At 38.7% G+C, this 22,102-nt stretch overlaps 1 protein-coding gene across 1 annotated transcript; it reads right to left on the bottom strand.

Annotated features, from left to right (window-relative positions):
* Window positions 1-17,031: 17,031 nt before the first annotated feature.
* On the bottom strand, window positions 17,032-20,406 carry EXO70G1 (exocyst subunit exo70 family protein G1). Its single transcript, XM_010249114.3, has 2 exons — window positions 19,977-20,406; window positions 17,032-19,847 (listed from the first exon to the last, which is right to left on the bottom strand). Exon 2 carries the CDS (start codon window positions 19,552-19,554, stop codon window positions 17,527-17,529), a length of 2,028 nt encoding a protein of 675 aa, XP_010247416.1. The 5' UTR covers window positions 19,555-19,847; window positions 19,977-20,406; the 3' UTR covers window positions 17,032-17,526.
* Between the last annotated feature and the right edge of the window lie 1,696 nt (window positions 20,407-22,102).

Here is a 22,102-nt window from a genome sequence, read left to right as displayed (position 1 = left end):
AAGCCACCTTATAAAAACCCAAGGACTGTGGGCAGATGCAAGATTAGCACATCAGGTATTACCCTCAATGGTCTTACACTTAACCTCTCAGCCCATAATGATCAAACACTACCTGACAAGAGATGACCTTTCCCTTGGCTGCAAGGTACAATGCTACACTCTCTACTCACATGGATCCCGGAAATTAAAACCTTTTGAAAACATTTTGAAATCGTAATATATATATATATATATATATATAAATATATTTTGCAAAAACAAATTTCAATGGTTGAAATCAACTGCTGGTGGTTTAGGTTTCCATTAGAGGGAGTAGATCCCCGATCATTCACTTTGTTTGACAAAGGGGTTGATCCTGTCACTATGATCACCCACTCAGATGAATTCTCGGACTGTCCCAACATACCCAGGTTTTAACCCCGTTTAAGGATCTCACTGATTGGCATATCAAAGACAGCCCAATCCAACACCTAGTAAAGTATCATAATCGAGTCTAGGGGTCAGGTGTAACATTCTAATTTTTCCCATCTATCTCCAAGGTCCAAGGCAATACTGGAATTCTGGTCCAGTTCAGGGTTTAAAGAAAACCCACATTGCATGTACCACAGGCCTCACCCTTGCAGCTGAGACAAGCCACCCCAACCAACTTGGTGGCACATCAATGTCGGCCTAGGCAGGATAAATCTCTCCAGATCTATCCAACGACTATGAAGATTCTAAACTAACACGAGTCTCATATGTGTCCAGTTTAAGGGTATTACACAAAAACACACCATAATAACATGAATCAAATATGTATTTTATTCATTTACATTAAATGTCATAATGTACATCTTTCTGATTGGAGCTAAGGGCATGCACTATCTAATAACTCCCACTTGCACTTAGGTCTAATCGGGTATAATCCGGAGTCCCAAACTTTCCACGTATTTCCAAAACATTTTCTATGTCAGTGGTTTAGTCAATGGGTCTGCCACATTCTCTGCTGATGCTACCTTTTAACATCAATCTCCCGTAGATCCAGTGTTGTCACATAACAGTGGAATGGGTGATGTGCTGAATTCCAAAATCTAGAATAAACCCCTTCATTCATTAGGCAACCTCACTTATGGCAATGTGTTCGGTTTGGGTTGTGGACTGTTATTCTTACTACTTAGGGCCCCTGTTTGCTGCTTTTTCAGTAAACAACACACGATCCTATGTGAAGATATAACCAGATGTAGACTTTCTATCATTTGGATCTAACTGGAAATTGACATCAGTATACCCCTGGATTTGTAATGAACTACCATCGAATACTAGACAAAACTTTTTTGTCCTTCGAAGGTACTTTAATATGTTTTTCACAGCAGTACAATGCTCCTGCCCTGGGTTAGATTGGTATCTGCTTACCACACTCGTTGCTTGAGAAATGTCAGGACGAGTGCACAGCATGGCATTCATGATGCTCCCTACGGCTGAGGCATAGGGAACCTCTTTCATGCCCTCAATCGCTTCGGGAGTCTTGGGAGACATACTCTTGGAGAGAATGACTCCATGTCTGAAAGGAACGTTTCCTTTCTTTGAGTTCTTCATACTGTATCTCTTGACTATTTTGTCAATGTAAGCAGACTGGGATAATCCTATTATCCTCTTCGATATATCTTTATAGAGTCAAAGACCCAATATGTAGGAGGCTTCTCCAAGATCTTTCATGGAGAATTGCTATGAAAGCCACACTTTCACCGTAGTCAACATTCCTAGATCATTCCAATGAGTAGAATGTCATCTACATACAAAACCAAGAACGTAACCTTATCACCACTGGTTTTCCTATAGACACAGGGCTCATCCGGATTTTGCTCAAAGTCAAACTGTTTGACGGTAAAGTCAAACCGGATGTTCCAACTCCTAGAAGCTTGCTTAAGTCCATATATGGATCATCTGGCCTTAGAAGCCCTATCATCCGGACGATCTGGAGTAGGGTTTTTAGTGATTTTGTCCAATTTCTCAGGCGTTAGTACTAGCATAAGGTTACGAAACCAGTCAGCATAATTTTGGCCCTTAACCTTGTTGTCATCCAACAGTTTAGCGAATTGACCGTTTTCCATTTCTGATAAAGGGCAAAGCAAATATTAGTCCACAACCTTATTTGATTCATGTTATCTACATAGATATGGCTTTTAATCTATGTTTCACTTCCATTTATTAATCTCTGAGATTTCCCTCATATCACAGTAATGGAGATTGCGAATTATGTCTCTGGAAATGTGAGAAAGCACATAGGGTGCATGGAGCCAACTGTTTCAGCTGCATAACCCCACCACCTTTCTGTGAAGGATCATATCCACTCATCTTATGAGCTTTCCCTTTGGCCTCTGTCAGACAAGGTTCATTGCCATTTTAGGTTAAACCTTTCTGTCCAGTGAGTGCTCACCCATCATATTTGTGAACGCCAAGATACCGTGAGAGAGTCTTCCATTTTAGGATAGGCCCCTCCCACATCAGTCTATGACGCCCCTATCATCCTATTAAACAATCCAATAGATCCAACAATAAATGGATAGCCCAATTTTATGGTGTGTTTCCTCATTACTGAAAGACCCATCTTTATGTTAATGATGGAAGGCCTTTAGAGATCATATGAATCTCCCAATCACATGCACTCATATTTCAGAGGAGGGAACGAAATATTACGCCCTAGTTTAATTTAGGTCAAACCAAAGTGGCTCCCACTGACTTTCATAAAGCCAGATTTAGATGGGCCCTAGACGGCTAGGGTTCTGCACAGTTCCTCTTGGGGAGGAAGCTGAAGTGGGGCCCACCATGAATGGAGATCATCCAATGATCTTAAGGATACCAGAGCAATGATGTGCATTCAGCCATGGTGTGCGCAAGAGCCACTATCGTATCAGCATGGGCCAAGTACTTATGGCCCATGAGCGTTGCACATCACACATCCATACATCACAAGCGTGAAAATCATAATTGATCCAATCAATTAAATAACTGTAAAACCCATAATTAAAGCCCATAAATTTTCATAATATTACTAATTAATATTATCTATGTATATGGGCTGAATTGCAAAGAGCAGTTCGGCCCATATAGCTTTTATACTGAGATGGGCTAAATCACTTTTAACATATTAAAATTGGGTTTTACAGATATGGGCTGAATTGCATCTTGCAATTAACCATAAACTCCTGGGCCCATGAGTGAAAAATTAGGGCTGAGAACAGCCCCCATCAAACCACAAATTCGGTCCAACCAGTTTGGTCCAATCTGGTTCGAATGGGTCTAGGGTTTGATTTTTCATTCAAGATTTAATTCAAGAAAAATTGATCTGAAATTAAATAACTAAAACAAGACATTCAAGAATCAGTAGGAGGGCTATTCGTAGGACTACTACCTTGCAAAACAAAAGTTAGATTGCAGTATGCAGTTTCCAAAACTGTAAATCGCAGATAGCCGCACCCATATCTGGGAAAATCTCTCCTCTGTGCAATTTGCTTCAACTTCGAATGGAATAAAAATAGAAAAACCTATTTTCTATTAATATTACATCAGAATTGATTTCCTATACATTCCATCTAAAAATTAAAAAACAATTAATTACAGACCAAGAATAAAAAGAATAGTAGGTGCGCTGATTTCTTGCGCCATTAAAGAATTCGATCTCCATCGTACGAACAACCCAAAAAATCAAGAAAATATATAGAACAATTCTAAATATAAATCAGATTTATAAATATTTAAATTCAGATCAATCGTCTAAAAATTGGGAACAAATTTCCCAGAAAATGTTAATCTGCGCAAATCGGGTAGAACACCTTCTGCCCATTTGCACAGATCCAGATCTGGTTTAATTTGGTTCAAGATTTAAACCTGGCTTTGATTCTACCAAAGGGATGAGAGATTCATCATACGGATTGCCGAACCCTGCAGGAATGTTGGGCAAAATTTAAAAAATTTCTCTCTCTCCCATGTGGGAATCACATTCCATATTTTAGAAAACTGCATTTTCAATGATCGATCTTGAAACCGAACCAGACTAGATCTGAAACCAAAAGGTAGGAGTGGGATATTCCTGATACGGAGTAGCAGTAACTCCAAACAAAGGTGTTCACGTCCAAGGAGAAAACCAAAGACTGCTCCCATTGAAGATGACATAGTATGAGATGGAGCAGAATCAGCAGGATGTCTCTTCAGCAAGAACCAAATTCTTCAGCAGGATGTCTCTTCAGCAAGGTCAAAATCGGGCCCGAAGTCAGAATAATTTCGTAGTGAAGCCCATCCCACAACTGAAGCCCAAATTCGCAGAAGAGTCCTGTAGCGGCCCAAGTTATTAAAGAAGACCAACTCGAATTCAAGAATGAAGAATCCTATAAGAGATTGAGATTACCAGATAGGATAGGATAGAAGTAGATCAGATTAGGACTTTCTAATTATAAAGTTAATCTCTTAAAGGGAGTTGGAGAGAGCCCCTCCTCCTAAAGTTATATAAAGGACGGGGGAGGTGGACCAACTTTAAGTATCAACCAAAAAATCCATCAATCAAGCATCAAGCAACTCGATCAATCAAGAAAGATCAGTTCGGCCTTCTGAGAAGCAGAGCATGGAGGATTCGAAAATCATGAGCAGTTAAGCTTTTCTTTTCTGGTTCAAGGGGGGATGTTCGATTGTGTCATCGTGAGGTTCAGTATTTAATTCAAGTTCTGGCTTTTTAATTCAAGTATTCATTAATTCTTGTGCATATTTTCTATGGATGTTAATGTTAATTAATCTGACAAATTAATTAATGTTGATCTTCCTACTACTATCCATGATTCGGTGATCCGTAATAGTCACGAATAGTGGTACTAGGTCGAAATTAATTCTAGTCCCACAATAAATTTGTAGTAATAGTGGTACTAGGTCGAATCCCACAAGGAGATAGGGAATAATTTCTCAACCGAGTGTGCAATACAAAGAGTGGGAAAATAATTAAAATTCTAAAAGAACAAGAGAGCAATATCAATTAATAAGAGTAATCAGTCTTACCGAATTCTGATTCAAGGGTTCGGACTTAGTCAATTGGTCATCGATCATAGGTAGACTTCAGCTGTCATGCAATTTAAGCATTTAACCTTAGATTTATTAGGATAGCCATAATAAACCTTGTGTAGTGATAGCATTAAACTCTGTGAAAACAATTAAACCAAAATAACAATAATTGAGATAGCTGCAATTATCGAATCTTGTTCCATTGATTCCCTTTAGGTTAAAACATGTCAATACATTGGTCAAAAGCTATCACAAACAATTGACCCAAAAAGATATTAACCTAATTGCTACTTGTACCACTATTCGTGACAATTACGGATCACCGAATCATGGATAGCAGTAGGAAGATCAACATTAATTAATTTGTCAGACTAATTAACATTAACATCTATAGAGAATATGCACAAGAATCAATGAATACTTGAATTAAAAAACCAGAACTTGAATTAAATATTGAACTTCACGATGACACAATCGAACATTCCCCCTTGAACCAGAAAAGAAAAGCTTAACTGCTCATGATTTTCGAATCCTCCATGCTCTGCTTCTCAGAAGGCCGAACTGATCTTTCTTGATTGATCGAGTTGCTTGATGCTTGATTGATGGATTTTTTGATTGATACTTAAAGCTGGTCCCCCCCATCTCCTTTATATAGCTTTAGGAGGAGGGGCTCTCTCCAACTCCCTTTAGGAGATTAACTTTAAAATTAGAAAGTCTTAATCTGATCTACTTCTATCCTATCCTATCTAGTAATCTCAATCTCTTATCATTTTAGGATTACAATTGAAATTTAAATCTGATAGGACTCTTCATTCTTGAATTCGAGTTGGGATTCTTTAATAACTTGGGCCGCTACAGGACTCTTCTACGAATTTGGGCTTCAGCTGTGGGTTGGGTTTTACTACGAAATTGTTCTGACTTCAGGCCCAATTTTGACCTCGATGCAGACCGACTCTGTCAAAACCCAAAACATGAGAGTTGTGGGCATTTCCCTTTTCTTTCCAGTGCATCTTCAATCATCCAAATCGGCATCCGGGATCGAGAGTTATGCCCAGATTACTGAATGGTGCCGAAACTGTGCAAAATCACCCGATTAGCCTTGTTTTCTTCCAATCGTCTTCTTGCTTGCCCTGAATCGAAATACAAGAGTAATGAGTCCAATTGAGTGATAATTTAATATAAAAGAATGAATATTTGGGGATAAAAATATGATACTTTTTAGTCTCATCAATAATGTACATCAATCTGATTGGAGCTAAGGGCATACACTGTCTAACAGCAATTGGCGACAACTAGAGGAGAACGCAGGGAGAAAATGGCACAGCCACACTATTGTTGTCTTCTCTTTGTGTGATCTAAGATCTGATGTGTTGAGATGAACTAAATGGTTCGCCATCTAAGATCTGATGTGTAGATCAATGTTTGGGTCCTACGCCATACAAGGAAGCCCAACTGGGTAGCAGTTTAGAAGGCTAATTGAGTACATAACCTTAAATGGGCCTCAAGCCCATTTCGAACTGGGCTGATTTGATCAGTCAATTAAAGGGGCGAATTCTGAAGTGGATCAACTGATGGGATTGGGCTTAGACCCTATCCACTTAGAGAGTCCAAGATCTAAATGAGATTTAGATCTAGAAACCTCCTAATTAGATTAGGAGATGGCTGATCTGATCTGCAGATAAGATAAGGATTATCCCTTATCACTTAAAAGGACTTCTAACCCAAATATGATTTGGATTAGCAACTCCTAATCTGATTAGGAGCTAATCCCTTTAAGATTATGAAAGAAGAAAGGGGCGAATATAGTTTTGTGATTGAGGTTCAATTCTCTTCAGAGAAAAGAAATCACAGAAAGAGAGATTTCCGGCATACTGCGAGTTCTCTCCTGCCGCCTCATTCCTGTCATTGCCATTCCCTTTAGTTTGATCTCCAGTTCTTGGGAGAAATCAAGATTTGATCTTGATTCCAATCTTTTGGGAAAAGATTGGTTAGAGCTGTACCCACAAGCCATCCAGTTGATTCTTGCGAAGGGTCAAGTTCTTTTAGAAGAACGTTGCTGATTCTGCTCCATTCTTCATTGCACCATCTTCAGTGGGAGCAGATTTTGGATCCTTCCTTGGGCGTAAACACCTCCATTGGGAGATATTGATTTTCTGTATCAGGTATATCCTCCCTCCTACTTCTTTTGGTTCAGATCTAATTTGGTTCTTGATTCAAGATTGATCCTTAAAAATATGTTTTCTGAAATAGGGAATTCGATTCCCTGCAAAGATGGGAGAAATTTTTGAAATTCGCCCTATCCATTCCGCAAGATTTGGGCGTCCATGAGATGGATATCCCATCCCTTCAGCTCCTTGATTTCCGTAGCTCAGATTGGGATGATCCCTCCACCCAGGATTGTAGTAATTGGAATAGGGATCATACTTGCGTTGAGGTTGGCCCGGAAATCCTCCTACGGCACTAACTTGCTACATCGAACCATCCTACAATGATGGACACATATCCGTAGGATGTCCAAGAATCGAACAAACACCACATACCCTTGTCGTTTGCAATTGCCCTATAGCCAGTTGTCGAACCAAGGCAGTTAGATCAGAAATTTGATTTTCTAAATTAGAATGACTTACCTCATTAACACGCCTGATAGTACCATCTGTTCTTACTTCGAATTGTTGTAAATTTTCGACCATGTTGGAAATCAATTCCCTAACCGCTTCGGGTGTTTTATTGACCAAGGCTCTTCCACTAGCTGCGTCTACCATACTTCTATCCATAGGTTGGAGTCCTTTATAGAAGTATTGGATCAAGAGTTGTTCGGGTATTTGGTGGTGGGAACAGCTAGCACAAAGCTGTTTAAATCTTTCCCAATATTCGTATAGTGTCTCACCACTAAACTGTCGAACTCCACAGATTTCCTTCCTAATATTTGCAGCTCGGGATGCAGAAAAATATTTATCTAAAAACATTCTATTCATCTCATCCCATATACGTATCGAACCGGGAGGAATAATGTATAACCAATCCTTTGCTTTATCTCGTAAAGTAAAAGGAAAAGCTATAAGTTTTACCTGATCCTCAGTCATACCCTGTGGTTTCATGCTTGAACAAACAACATGGAATTCTTTGAGATGCTTATGAGGGTCATCACCTGGAAAGCCATGAAAAATAGGAAGCAGTTGAATCAATCTAGATTTTAGTTCAAATGCTACCTCGAGAGTGGGATATATTATGCACAGGAGCTGTTGGTTCATGATTGGTACAGCCAACTCCCTTAGCGTTCTCTCTCTATCAGCCATCCTTTCTTCCTCTTCGAAAATAGATCGATCACAAGTTGGCAAGTCGAATTCAGAATTCACCCTTGGAGGTCAACGGTCCTTCCTTTGCTTCGCCTCCTTCCTTAAACGACGGGTAGTCTTTTCAATTTTGGGGTTGTACTCTAGTTCACCTCTTTGAGAAGCACGAGTCATAAAACAAAGAAGGTTAACACAAATAGAAGTTAACAAAGCTAAGAAATTAAAGTAGCTCCCCGGCAGCGGCGCCAAAACTTTGACGGGTTGTCGAAGCCCTCAAAATTAATGCTAGTCCCACAATAAATTTGTAGTAATAGTGGTACTAGGTCGAATCCCACAGGGAGCTAGGGAATAATTTCTCAGTCGAGTGTGCAATACAAAGAGTGGGAAAATAATTAAAATTCTAAAAGAACAAGAGAGCAATATCAATTAACAAGAGTAATCAGTCTTACCGAATTCTGATTCAAGGGTTCGGACTTAGTCAATTGGTCATCGATCATAGGTAGACTTCAACAGTCTTGCATTTCAAGCATTTAACCTTAGATTTATTAGGATAGCCATAATAAACCTTGTGTTTTCCTAAATCAGCTGACCAAACCCAGCATTCAATCAACACTTATCACTAATTGACTAGGTACGATAACGTTCCATATTAACTAGTGATAGCATTAAACTCTGTGAAAACAGTTAAACCAAAATAACAATAATTGAGATAGCTACAATTATCGAATCTTGTTCCGTTGATTCCCTTTAGGTTAAAACATGTCAATACATTGGTCAAAGGCTGTCACGAACAATTGACCCAAAAAGATATTAACATAATTGCTACTTGTACCAGTATTCGTGACAATTACGGATCACCGAATCATGGATAACAGTAGGAAAATCAACATTAATTAATTTGTTAGACTAATTAACATTAACATCCATAGAGAATATGCACAAGAATCAACAAATACTTGAATTAAAAAGCAAGAACTTGAATTAAATACTGAACCTCACGATGACACAATCGAACATCCCCCCTTGAACCAGAAAAGAAAAGCTTAATTGCTCATGATTTTTGAATCCTCCATGCTCTGCTTCTCAGAAGGCCGAACTGATCTTTCTTGATTGACCGAGTTGCTTGATGCTTGATTGATGGATTTTTTAATTAATACTTAAAGCTGGTCCGCCCCCCCCCCCCCCCCTCCTTTATATAGCTTTAGGAGGAGGGGCTCTCTCCAACTCCCTTTAGGAGATTTACTTTAAAATTAGAAAGTCCTAATCTAATCTACTTATATCCTATCCTATCTAGTAATCTCAATCTCTTATCTTTTTAGGGTTACAATTGAAATTTAAATCTGATAGGACTCTTCATTCTTGAATCCGAGTTGGGCTTCTTAATAACTTGAGCCGCTACAAGACTCTTCTGCGAATTTGGGCTGCAGCTGTGGTCTGGGCTTTACTATGAAATTGTTTCAATTTTGGGCCCACATTTTGACCTCGATGCAAACCGAATCTGTCAAAACCCAAAACATGAGAGTTGTGGACCTTTCCCTTATCTTTCCAATGCATCTTGAATCATCCAAATCGAAATCCGGGATCGAGAGTTATGCCCAGATTACTGAATGGTGCCGAAACTGTGCAAAATCATCCGATTAGCCTTGTTTTCTTCCAATCGTCTTCTTTCTTGCCCTGAATCGAAATACAAGAGTAATGAGTCCAATTGAGTGCTAATTTAATATAAAAAAAATGTATTTGGGGATAATAATATGATACTTTTTAGTCTCATCAATAATGTACATCAATCTGATTGGAGCTAAGGGCATACACTGTCTAACAGCAATTGGCGACAACTAGAGGAGAACGCAGGGAGAAAATGGCACAGCCACACTATTGTTGTCTTCTCTTTGTGTGATCTAAGATCTGATGTGTTGAGATGAACTAAATGGTTCGCCTCATCCTCCTTTTATAGACTTAAAGAGATCAGTTTCTAATCTCATTAGGAGTTTCCTGATTCAAATCCTTATTTGAATCTGGACTCTCTTTAAGTGATAAGGATAGATCCTTATCTTATCTACAGATTAGATCAGCTCTCCTAATCTCATTAGGATGTTTCCATATCCAAATTTGTATTTAGATCTAGATTTTCTAAGTGGATATGGATAACTTCCTGTCATATCTATTGATCCAATCCCAGATCCGCCCCCTTTTAACTAATCAAATTAGACCAGTTCGAAATGGGCTTTAGGCCCAATAAGTCTATGTGCTTAGTAACCCTCCAAACTGCTGCCTAATTGGATTTCTTTGTATGGCGTGGGACCTAAACATTGATCTACACATCAGCCACATGGGTTCAGTCTATCATTTGTTATAAAGCTTGGCTGAGTTCACTGTTATGGACAGTGAACCCCTAAGCCCATCACCATGGGCTCTTAACGGGCCCAACACTTACACTAAGTGGTCATTGGGCCAAGCTACCTTATAAAAACTCAGGAACTGTGGGTAGATGCAAGATTAACTAATCAGGTATTACCCTCAATGGTCTTACACTTAACCTCTCAGCCCATAATGATCAAACACCACTCGACAAGAGAGAACCCCTCCCTCGGTTGTTAGGAATAGTGTTGCACTCTCTACTCACATGGATCCCGGGAATTAAAACATTTTGCAAAATATATATATATATATATATATATATATATATATATATATATATTGCAAAGCAAATTTCAACGATTGAAATCGGCTGCCGGCAGTCTTGATTTCCATCAGAGTGCATCCCCGATCATTACCTTTGTTTGACAAATGAGTTGATCCTGTCACTATGATCACCCACTCAGATGAATTCTCAGATTGTCCCAACATACCTAGGTTTTGACCCCCTCTAAAGATCTCACTGATTGGCATATCAAAGACAATCCAATCCGACACGTAGTATAGTATCATAATCGAGTCTATGGGTCAGGTGTAACATTGCGATTTTACCAACCAGTCTCCAAGGTCCAAGGCAATGCTGAAATTCTGGTCCGATCAGGGTTTCAAGAAAACTCACACTGCATGTACCTCGGGTCTCACCCTGTTAGTTGAGACAAGCCGCCCCAACCAACTTGTGGCACATCAATGTTAGTCTTGATAGAATAAATCTCCCCAAACTTATCCAACGACTATAAACATTCTAAACTAACACGAATCTTATATGTGTCCAGTTTAAAGATATTACACAAAACACACCACAATAACATGAATCAAATATGTATTTTATTCATTTACAATAAATGTCATAATATACATCATTCTGATTGGAACTAAGGGCATACACTGTTTAATACCTATGGACCCCACCCCGACTAAGAAGTTGTTCCTCTTTTAACAATCAACAATTCAATTCCCAATCATCAACTGTTCACAATCCCCAAGTGGAGCACCTCTTCTTCTTTCTCATCCAACCTCTCTCCTACTACGTAAGCGCCCTACCCCCACCTCAACATCATCTTCCTCCTCATAACATCCTTGCCACAATGCTTCGTCAACTCCTTCAACAACCAAACCTTCCTCCGCAGGCTGTTAGAGAATAGAGCCAAAGAACAAGGAATCTTATCCGGCTTTACCCCTAAAATTTACACTTGCCGCATGTAAATTGTTGAGGTTGTGATCTTCCATAATCCCACCCATGGTCTTGATGATTCTGTCAATAACCGATTTCTTCCAAAGGTTAAACAGAAGCTCCATCAGATTTATAGTAAAGCTTCCCGTTGTAATCTCTTTCGCATTACATGACATATGCCAATCCTCAATCAGGACAAGCCCCTCATCAGTTTCAATTGAAGATAACTCCACCGATTCATTTCCAATATCAAGGATAGCTCTTGTCTCGCTGGAAGGTACCACCACTGTTGTGGATTTAATGTTAAATTTTTCTACAACCAACTCCACAATTGGTTTCCAATCTGCAATCTTCTTCCTGCTATCAGCACAAACCTCTTCTCCCAAACCCCTTTCCTACTTCCACTTCCATCTTCCATACTTTCAATGAACTTGAGATAAGCATCTCCTTCTTCAACTCTATCTCACCATTAACAAATGATTTTTCCCCACTTGTGTTTTATGCCATGCCTTCTGTAACTACAACAATGATCCTTTCTCGTTACATCTCAGCAGCTTCATAGTTTTTCCCTTTCAGCGCCAGTTGACTCTTCCACTCATTTCTTTTCACTGAATAAGTTGCTCCACCAATAAAGCCTTCATCCATAGCGTAGCTTCAACTAGAAAGATAGTGACTTTCTTCTCTTCCCTAACCCTTAACAAGCACTGATCATCGTTTCTGCAATCCTCCGGAAGAAATCTCTTTGCTTTGAATCCCATCTCTCGTCTTCATCTCGTGGCTGGCAGGAACCTTGCTGCTTCTCCCTTCATCTCTATCTTTTACTATTCACTGATGTCTCCTTCATTTTAAGATACTTCCATTAACTAAAGAACATTCAGTGTACATCTGGGAAGGGACAGATCATGGAACTGAGTCACTGTGAGCATCCATGGTGCTTCGAGTAACAGCTGGGATGCAAAAGTAGCCTCCCATTCCTCTACAACTTCTCCCTGGAAATTTATTCAGTTGCATGGCCTTACTTCCTTCTAAGGGCGCTGATTGATCCCTATCAACACAATACTTCTTTGAGATCTACAATAATATTTATTTTTCTAATAAGTACAACCAAACATGAAAATACTTGCAAACAAAGAAAACAATCTGGAAGATGCAATCAAATTTGTAATTAACTGGAGTAGGGGAACCTTGGCTGAACACTTGAATTTGCTGGAACAGGCCTATGTTCATAGGTTTTGGGCTGAACTTAACAATTTGTTAAGCTTCAGCTCTCTGACACAAGTAGCCCTAACAAGAATCACTTGAAGGCCAATAGAGGCCTAGACAGAAGAACACATATAGCTAACCTTTTTCTCAACCTTTGGTCCCACATCAGCTTCATTCAGAACATTTTCGGCAACAGTGCTGAATAGGCTCTTTAAGTGCATTTTCAATTTTATTTTTTCGATAAATGTGCATGCTCAATTTTATCCTTAAAAGCAAAATAGTAATTCTGAAAAGCTGAACACAACAAGCCATCCACAAAGCCAAGGAGCTAAACTTAATGTTAGCTTTTAGATTCCATTCTTAGGATTCACTTGATTGAAAATGAAAATTCTTCATTGAATCAGTTTTTAAATTCCTCCAAAGGCCATCAATTCTAACCTCACTTGTACCTTTTTTATGGACTACCTTTTTTAGACAATGCCCAGAAAATGCCACAATGTCAAAATGATCCTGGCCATATCAAATCAAAACTCCTCCAAGCACCAAAGCTAAGCGCCAGGAAAGTTGTATGGCAAACAATTAGGAACTTATTTTGTTCTTTAATTCCCTCCAGATAAGGCAAACTATCAAACTCGCTATAACTGACCACTGACCACTGACCACTGGCCAGAAAATTACACTTAATCATATCAAAAACAATTTCCACTGACACAGACAACCTGTTACCTCCTAGGGTTATCTACCAAAAGAATCCCAAGCATTGGTCTAGTACTTCACAAAATAAGCCTCCCATTGTCACTTTCTAGCCACCATTTTGTACTATTAATTTAACCTGGTTACCACCTACAGGGATTCCTTCATGCAAACAATGGATTGTGTATGACATGAGATAGATTACATGCAACTGTTTCATAAAAAATACATTTGGGCCCCGTTTGGCATATCTTTACACGTGGGCTGTCGGCTTTGCAGAAGCCCGGCAGCCCACGTTTTGGTCGTTTCCCGTTTGGTTGGGAAAAGATATAGCCATCAAAAGCTACAGCCCTGAAAAAACATGGAAAGCCCATTTCTGGCTATTTTCAGGAAGCTCCAAATGGAGTTTTTTGCCTTTTTTCAACTCGTCTTTGCATGGAAAGATGCGTCTCAACCAAACGGCATTCAAGCTGCTAAGATCTTAATGCAAAAGCTCAAATCGTCTTTTGACTGTCATATCTACCAGAAGATCTTTTAAAAAGGACTTGTGAAGTCTGCAGTAACAAGTAGATACCATCAAACTAAGATGGTGTTAGCAGGGGCAGATGAATCACTTTATAATGGCAATGTCAGACACCAACAAAGTCTTACCATCATAGCTACAAAGATTAAGCTTCTTAAGGCCTCCAAACGAAACATAACCTACATGATGGATCAGCTTGAAGTTCAATTAAGAACAATAACATGAAGAGCTGGATAATCAATATGACTCAAACCAACAAAGCAAAGTTGATCCATCAAAAGAAAAATGTCAAAGCAAGGTCTATATAAGATGCTTCTAGCAACCCCAGCCCCCACCCACTCACTCACCCAAAAAATACAAGGGAAAGAAAATAAAAGGTCTTATATATCACTTGAAGCATGAAAAGATATATATGAAGCAGAAGTTATTCAATTATGAACTACAAAGAATAATCTTTACGGGGCTTCCAAAGGAAACACACAACCTACATGATGGATCAGCTTGAAAAGATATATTTGAAGCAGAAGTTATTCGATTAGGAACAATAAAATGAAGAGCTGGATTATCAACGAGTGTATGACTCACATCCAGAAAGCAAGGTATTTTTTTTTTCGACAAGTAATAGAAGATTTGATTAATATTAAGAATCAATAAATGATCCACAGAATACTTATCAAAAATAAATAAATGATACACAGAAAACTTCCTACAAAGAGGCAAGAGCTGCAGCCTCAGTTCAACACAAGGAATTACAATTTAGCCCAAAAAAGTTAATTCCTATGCACCCCTTGTTTAGCTAGAGAATCTGCAAATTCATTTACCAATCTCCTTTCCCATTGAAAGCTGACTGTCATATTTGTGGTTAACCATTTGAATCTTCTCAAAGCCCCCTATAAGACCAGGCTACTGTTTCCAGTTCTTTCAACCACCCAATTACCAATTACCAATTTCGAGTCACCTTCAATCAACAGTTGTTCACAAGTTCTTTGGCAAATTCTGCTCCTTGTAACACTACTTAGGTTTCTGCATTAACTAAATCCCCCACTCTAGGACCATAACATAAAGCAACGATTAGACCCTCTGCATTTCCAAGCACTCCCCCAATACCAGATGGCCTTGGATTGATTAGACTGCTACCATCAAAATTGAGCTTAATAACACCTTCAGGAGGTTTCCACTCCACTGATGGTTTATCTCTCACAATAGAGCTTTTGGCAACCGATTCCCACTTCCTCCATAAATCATCAAAGGAGAAGGGAGAACAGAGGTTCCAAAGCCTTGGCCCAGTTGATAGCTTTGTTAATTATACAGTCCCAAACACTTGCCTCTCCTCAAAAAATTCTGGTATTTCTTTCCTCCCAAACAGTCCAAACCAAGGCAGTGCTAGGCCACCTAAAGGTTGTAGGTTGAAAGAGATAGCTAACCTGCATCAGCATTGTCCACCTGCAACCAAAAAGACCAAAAAGCTTCCCCCAACAAGAAAAGCAAAGTTGGTTCATAAAAAAATAAATCACAAATCAAAGTAAGGGAAAGAAAACAAAGAGGTTATTTCATGCTGAACCTTCAAAGAACAAGGCATAACCCTCAAGCAAGGCAAGGGCATTCTGCCCTGAAACTATAGCCTCACTTCTGCACTGTAAGACTTAAGCTTTGACCTTGTGATGCATAGGCCTCAAGGTGCAAGGTGCCAAGCACATCCAAGGCGTAAGAATTGTATTTCTACAGCCCACCATAACTTGATCAAAATCACTTAAGTTTAATTTTTTTAATCTGTTTACTGGAGCATTAGCTATGACCTAGTAGACAACTAGACATCTAACCTCTTTTTTTTAGGTAGTAAATAAAAAATAAAATTTTATTGAAGAGAGAGGAAAGCAAGAGAGTACAGTTTTAAATATAAAAGGTGATGAGAAATCACCAAAATAGAAAAGACAGATTACTTCAATTTAACATCAAAACAGAACAAGCTACCCAGAGACCCTGCCCCATCCAATTGTTTCCCAAAAGTTTCCCTCAAAGGAGCCTCTTGAAATGAATAGACAAGAGAAAGAGAGGAAATGAAGCTTCAATTCTATCTTTTTTTCCTTTTCATGCAATTGAGAATTGTGGAACCTTGATTTCTCCACTGTTCCCCCTTGATATTCAATGAAATAATACGGGGTTGCTTGCAAAGGATTTTACACAGTAGAGAGACTTGAAACTTGTGGGATTTAATGAATTCTTTTGTGCTTTTATATTTATTAATACGCAAGTTGATTTTTCTCAAAAGAAAGGCCTGAACCACTTTTTTTTTCCATTTTCCTTAACCTAGTTGCATATTCTCTAATGTAATATTGGTTTTGGATGTATATAGATTATTTTTTTCAATGTCTATATGATGAACAAAATACCAATGGATATGGTAGAAAACCTGCATGGAAGTATAGGACAGAAATTGAGAGGCCTAGAAAAATTGAGAAGCCATATATGTATTCTTTAGCAAGATTATAGCAGCTTAATATTAGTTTTTTACATTATTTTACAATGTATGAATTTTATCCAACTGTTCTTTTGAAATTTTTTAATGCTTACACTTCACCTCTTCATGCCCAACCATCTCACCTCTGCCTTTGGTCCTTTGACTTTTAAATCTTGCTAATTCTTCAAGGCAATTTGAACCTTCGGGATGCCAACAGCTATGCAGTACCATGATAGGTATAGAAAGAAAGTAGCTCTCAAACATCTATAACATTTCAAAATTTGACAAATTCAAATAAATCATTGCTACAACTCTAGAGATGAACAAAGAATTACATATCACTTTAGAGAAACATTACAAGCATTTTCCTTGCACCAGCACATACAGCTAAATGAATGGGTGGAGAAGGTAATATTGAGATTCTACCAGTAAACTGTGCTAAGAACTTGATTCATTGAACCAGTATATTAAGTTTGTCTTTGCATTTGCTGCCATTTGAGAACTTGTTGAAAAGCTTATCCTGCTCTATGTTGGCAATCAGAAAGAATAGACCCAAGAGAAAACAAATCAGCCAACTGCTATGCCTTCTGGGATACCTATATATACATGCAAACAGGCAAAATATCCAGCAATTGAAGATAAGCCAGATTACCCAACTTCAAGCTGACAGGCACAAGGAGAGATGAAGGCATGAACTTTACTTCCCCATAATGTTAATTGGGAAGACTAATAATTGTGTACATAATCACACAACAGTTGGTGTAGATCTAAACTGATTGCCCACCACATTGTCAATTGTCCCATTTGAATGTCTGGCTTTGGCACTACCATACTTCACCAGCTTCTGCTGAAACAATGAGCTGAGCATCTTCTCCAAATTCTGTGCTGTGTATTTTGCATACTTGCTAGCACTTGCGTCTTGTTCAACCAAGGGTCCATAGTTCTGCATGTAACTTCTGTAAACAGGAACAATGGTCTGAACTGCCAACTGACATGTCTTCTCCCTCAAATCTCTTTCTGACACAACCCAGCTGGACTGCTTCTTATACATATCATCAAAAGCTTCATTGAATGCCTTCAGCCTCTTTTTGACCAGATCACGAGCTGTAGCTCTCCCACCTGAGAACATAATCAAACCTTCTCTGCTTAATAAAGGAGGAAGCTTACTCCAGCTCTCTCTCATGTACATAGCAGCAAAATATTCCTTGTACTGTTCATGTTCTTTTAACCAATTATCTCCCAAGAGATCCCCAAGCTTTGTACCCTTCAAATGCTTGTACAAATGCCAGTGGTTGTTCATCATAAAGACATGGGACAGAGTTACATCCTCATAGGCCTTTGACCATGTCTCCAAATTCGTCTCAATGGCTTTGATAATATTCAGGACTGCCTCAGTGAGGAGCTTCTCTTGAAACCGTTCATGTTTCCAGCTGCGGTGAATGACCAAAACCTGTGTCAAGATTGGCCTATAATCATCTCCGAGCAGCCGATTACAGTAGTCAGTGATAAAGCTTACCAGCCTTGGCACACTGCCATCTAAAGGAGGCGCTGTCTGCCTCTGTAGCTCCACCTGAACCAAAAGTTCCCAGAAAATCTCACAAGCCCCTTCGATAACTCTCTTAATAAGATCCCTTGTTAGGGTTTGGATTTCCGCACAGGCTTTCCCACCAAATAGTCGGTTGAAATCCAACCTCAGTTTATTCAAAGAAGCAAAAATGTCCAAGAGTTTCAATAGTTTGATGGGGTCCTTCTTACTCTCTGTAACTGTTTTACCAAACTGGAGGAAAGCAAGAATACCAGCTTGGGCAGCTATCTTCGCAAAGCATCCCATCCAGATATCTAGGCCTATCTTCTCAAATACATCATTACAGAGTTTGTATTCAGCTTCAAACAGATGCTTCACAGCAAATTCCAAATGCTTGCCCCATTGAGCTATGTAACCCTCGATACTCTGCACATCATTGAATTCGTTGATCGAGATCTCAAGGTAGTCCAGATTGAGCGCCTGTAAGCTTGCCCTAACATTTGAACTGCGAACTTCAACATAGATAGAGATGCATTTATCAAGTCGCTTATTAGCGGTTAATCTCTCGATGATTGCCTGCAGCTTCTGGATAACAGTTACGGGCAAAGGTGAAGGCGCAATGCAGGCTTGTTCTTCAAGAGAAGATGAAGACGACATTGGAAGTGGAACACTGTTTTCCGTTAGGAGTCGCCGGAACTCAGCTTCCAGTTTGTCCAGAGCGGCCTCGAGAAGTCCGCCATCGAGACGAGCCCGTTCCTCATCTGTCTGCAATTCCCTTAGAGTCTTCAACGATTTCTTCAAATTCGACAGATACCGATCATCGGCAACCGTATTGTCTTCCAGGTACTCAACGATATCCTCCAACCACTGAATCGCTAACCCGCAATTATCAGCAAGAAACCGCAGTGCCTCCTCGAGCCGTTTGAGGACTGAAAGGTATCCGGGGAGATCGTTCCGAGGGTCTGAAAGCAGCGACTTCTCAAGTCCATGAACAGCATCGAAGACCTTCAGAACTGCGGCAGCAGGGCCAACAGCCCGATCAATATGGCCTCCAACAGCAACCAGAGCCTCTTTCTGCGCTCGAATGGGACGAACAGCCGCTTCTAGAGACGGTAATCTCTGGTTAATTTCTTCCAATCTCGGCCCTGCTTTCTCCAGGGCAAAAGCAAGAGCTTTCGATTTCTCCAAACTAGTCTTCAAGGATTTCCTAGCTGCTACAAGATTCTCGATATTCTTCAATGAAGCCATTCGGAAACAACACAAAAACCCTAACCACCAGTGAAAACCCTAAATGTAGCCGTAAACTGCAGGAGCTAACTTGAACTGTTCTTCAGCTCTTCAAACACAGTAACCTCAGAAGATAATTAGTTCAGAAATAAGAAATGTAGAACCAAAATCACATTTTTCATGGTTCCCACCCGTTCTGTCCCTCGAATTCACCGCCGGAGTTCTTATCCAGGATTGACAAAGAAATCAATCTCCATTTTCTCCACCAAACTTCACCAAATTACGACGAAGAAGACCACCAGATTCGAACCAAACTTCAAAACCAAAATAAAACAAGAATTAAAAATGCAACCAAAAAAATCAAGAAAATCGCAACTACCAAGCAACTAAGATTGAATGAAAGACTTGAATGACTGATTGGTGGAATCCAAATCAAAACTCACTTAGAATTAGAGTAGAAAACTGAGGGTTCTAGGCAGATCTGCTCTGCTGATTCCAATCGAACCTCTCGGAAATGAAAGCAGCGTGATTCTGAATCAATTTTTTCCCCTTCTTTCTTTGCTTTCTTTGTTCTTCTTTTCCTTTTTCTTTTCAAGATTTTCAAGGGAAGAAAACAAAAAGCGGTGAGGAAAAAGAAACCCTAAATCTGAAACTGGAAAACCGCTTTCCAACTCGTTTTTTATCCAACAAATACAAAGTGCTTGACAGTAATACCTCTCTCTCTCTCTTCCCCCCTCTGTCCAGAGAGAATCTTAATGAAAAATAAAATAATAAATAATTATTAACAATAAAAGTTAAGGGGATTTGGGATTTGAATCCTTCTACTTCTGCTAACTGGGGATTAATTAATCGAAATTAGAAGACTTTGTTCAGTCAGCAGATCGGATGGTTGGTTGTAAGTCAGATGTTATATGTTATATTTTTCTCAAGAATCTCCGGTGGGACCACCCAGCATTGAAGTTTGAACTTTCAGCTGCAAGTTCTGAAGGTGCATTGAGAATGTTGGGCTATTATTATTGAATTATTTCATGGGAGAAGGCAGAGAAATTAATTAGAAAATGATGATTCTACATGACATAGTCACATAGGTAAGATAAAAGTTGGGGAAAGAAAGCCATATCATGGAAGAAAATGAAAATCCGACGATTTTATGACTGAAATTGCAACTGCATCATGATATACATTTGAAAACAGTTGAAGCGGCTGAACTGAAGATTTATTTTTTTGTCTTTTTAGTGAATTTAAGAGATTGTAGGCAGTTTAATGATTGAAATTAAACTGTATTGATAAGGGTTCATTTGAAGAATTTAAATTAGCTGAATGTGATAGCTGTTCAGTAAAGCAAGTTAATGAGTCATGCCACGCCAGTGATAAAATGCATAGGACCCATAGTGAAATATTAAATGGTTGTGGGTCTTATGTATTTAAATATTTTCATGAAGAGTTATCTTTTGTTTAATATGCTAATGCATTTAATAAATCCTTTGTCAATAAGCATTTAAAGAGGTTGAAATGGGCAGTCCTTGATCAATTTGGGCTTTCAAATTTTTTATGCCACTGATAAATGTATATATGCAATTGCACGTGACACAGTATTTCTAAAACAAAACTATTTATAATTCATGGACAGTTTCTAAATAATTATGAGTGGGTAGTTTCTGAAGTGAGAGTAAAGGGCATATATGCCCTTTTTATATGCTCATTGTGTACTTAGATAAAAGGGGTAAAAAACATTCAAGAAAATTCTAGAAAAAAAGAGGATTCGCTCTTTTATAGGTAGTATAGATATAGATATAGATTTGAAAGGGCTCAAGCACAGCAGCTTGTGGCTTTCCAAAATTGGCCATGCACAAACAGCCTATAAGCTAAATTTGATGGAGAAGTCAAAGAGCCCCAATAAGCTATTAGCTAATTGAAAGGTTGCTTCAGCCTCTTTTAAGGATATATTTGGCAAATAAGTGGTTATGGTTGTCCCGAATAAATGTATTCCATAATTACTTATTTTTAAGTATTTAAATAGGTACATTTTTTTGGAGAAGATTTAAATAGGTACTCAGTAGTGTTTGGGAGGTCTTTTGTTAAAACACTTATTCTTATTTGTGTTGCAATGTTTGAAAATCTATTTATCACATAAGTACTTATATTTGTCAAAATGACAACTATTGCCCTAACTCAGCAAATGTTTATATATTTGATATTTTTGAATATTGTATTGATATGCTTTGATGAAAATGATGATCCTAACCCTCACGAGTCACGACTCACATGGGACCACATGTCACATACATTATATTATTAAAAATATTATACTATCAATAAAAAGAATAAATAACCAAAAAACAAGAAAACAAAGAATGGAATTGGAGAAATAATGGAAACGAAGAAAATAAAATGAAAACAATGTGGTTAAACGGTGGGGTTTGATGCATTTGAAGCTGTATTTCCACAGAAGTCGTTTCCGCTACAACAATAGGGTTCTATGATCTATCAGCTTTTAAAGAAGAGGGCAGTCCCAATAAAATACACAAAAGATTGGAAACAGTCTTGTCCAAAAAAGAAATCAGTGCTT

The sequence above is a fragment of the Nelumbo nucifera genome, chromosome 8 (genome assembly GCF_055504915.1).
Source record: "Nelumbo nucifera cultivar China Antique chromosome 8, China Antique-T2T, whole genome shotgun sequence".
Taxonomy (NCBI): Eukaryota; Viridiplantae; Streptophyta; class Magnoliopsida; order Proteales; family Nelumbonaceae; genus Nelumbo; species Nelumbo nucifera.
This window is presented reverse-complemented; position numbering and strand designations above follow the sequence as displayed.

What these genes read in the sequence shown, in the direction of transcription:
- EXO70G1 (XM_010249114.3), bottom strand. Translation starts at nt 19,554, where the DNA reads ATGGCTTCATTGAAGAATATCGAGAATCTTGTAGCAGCTAGGAAATCC.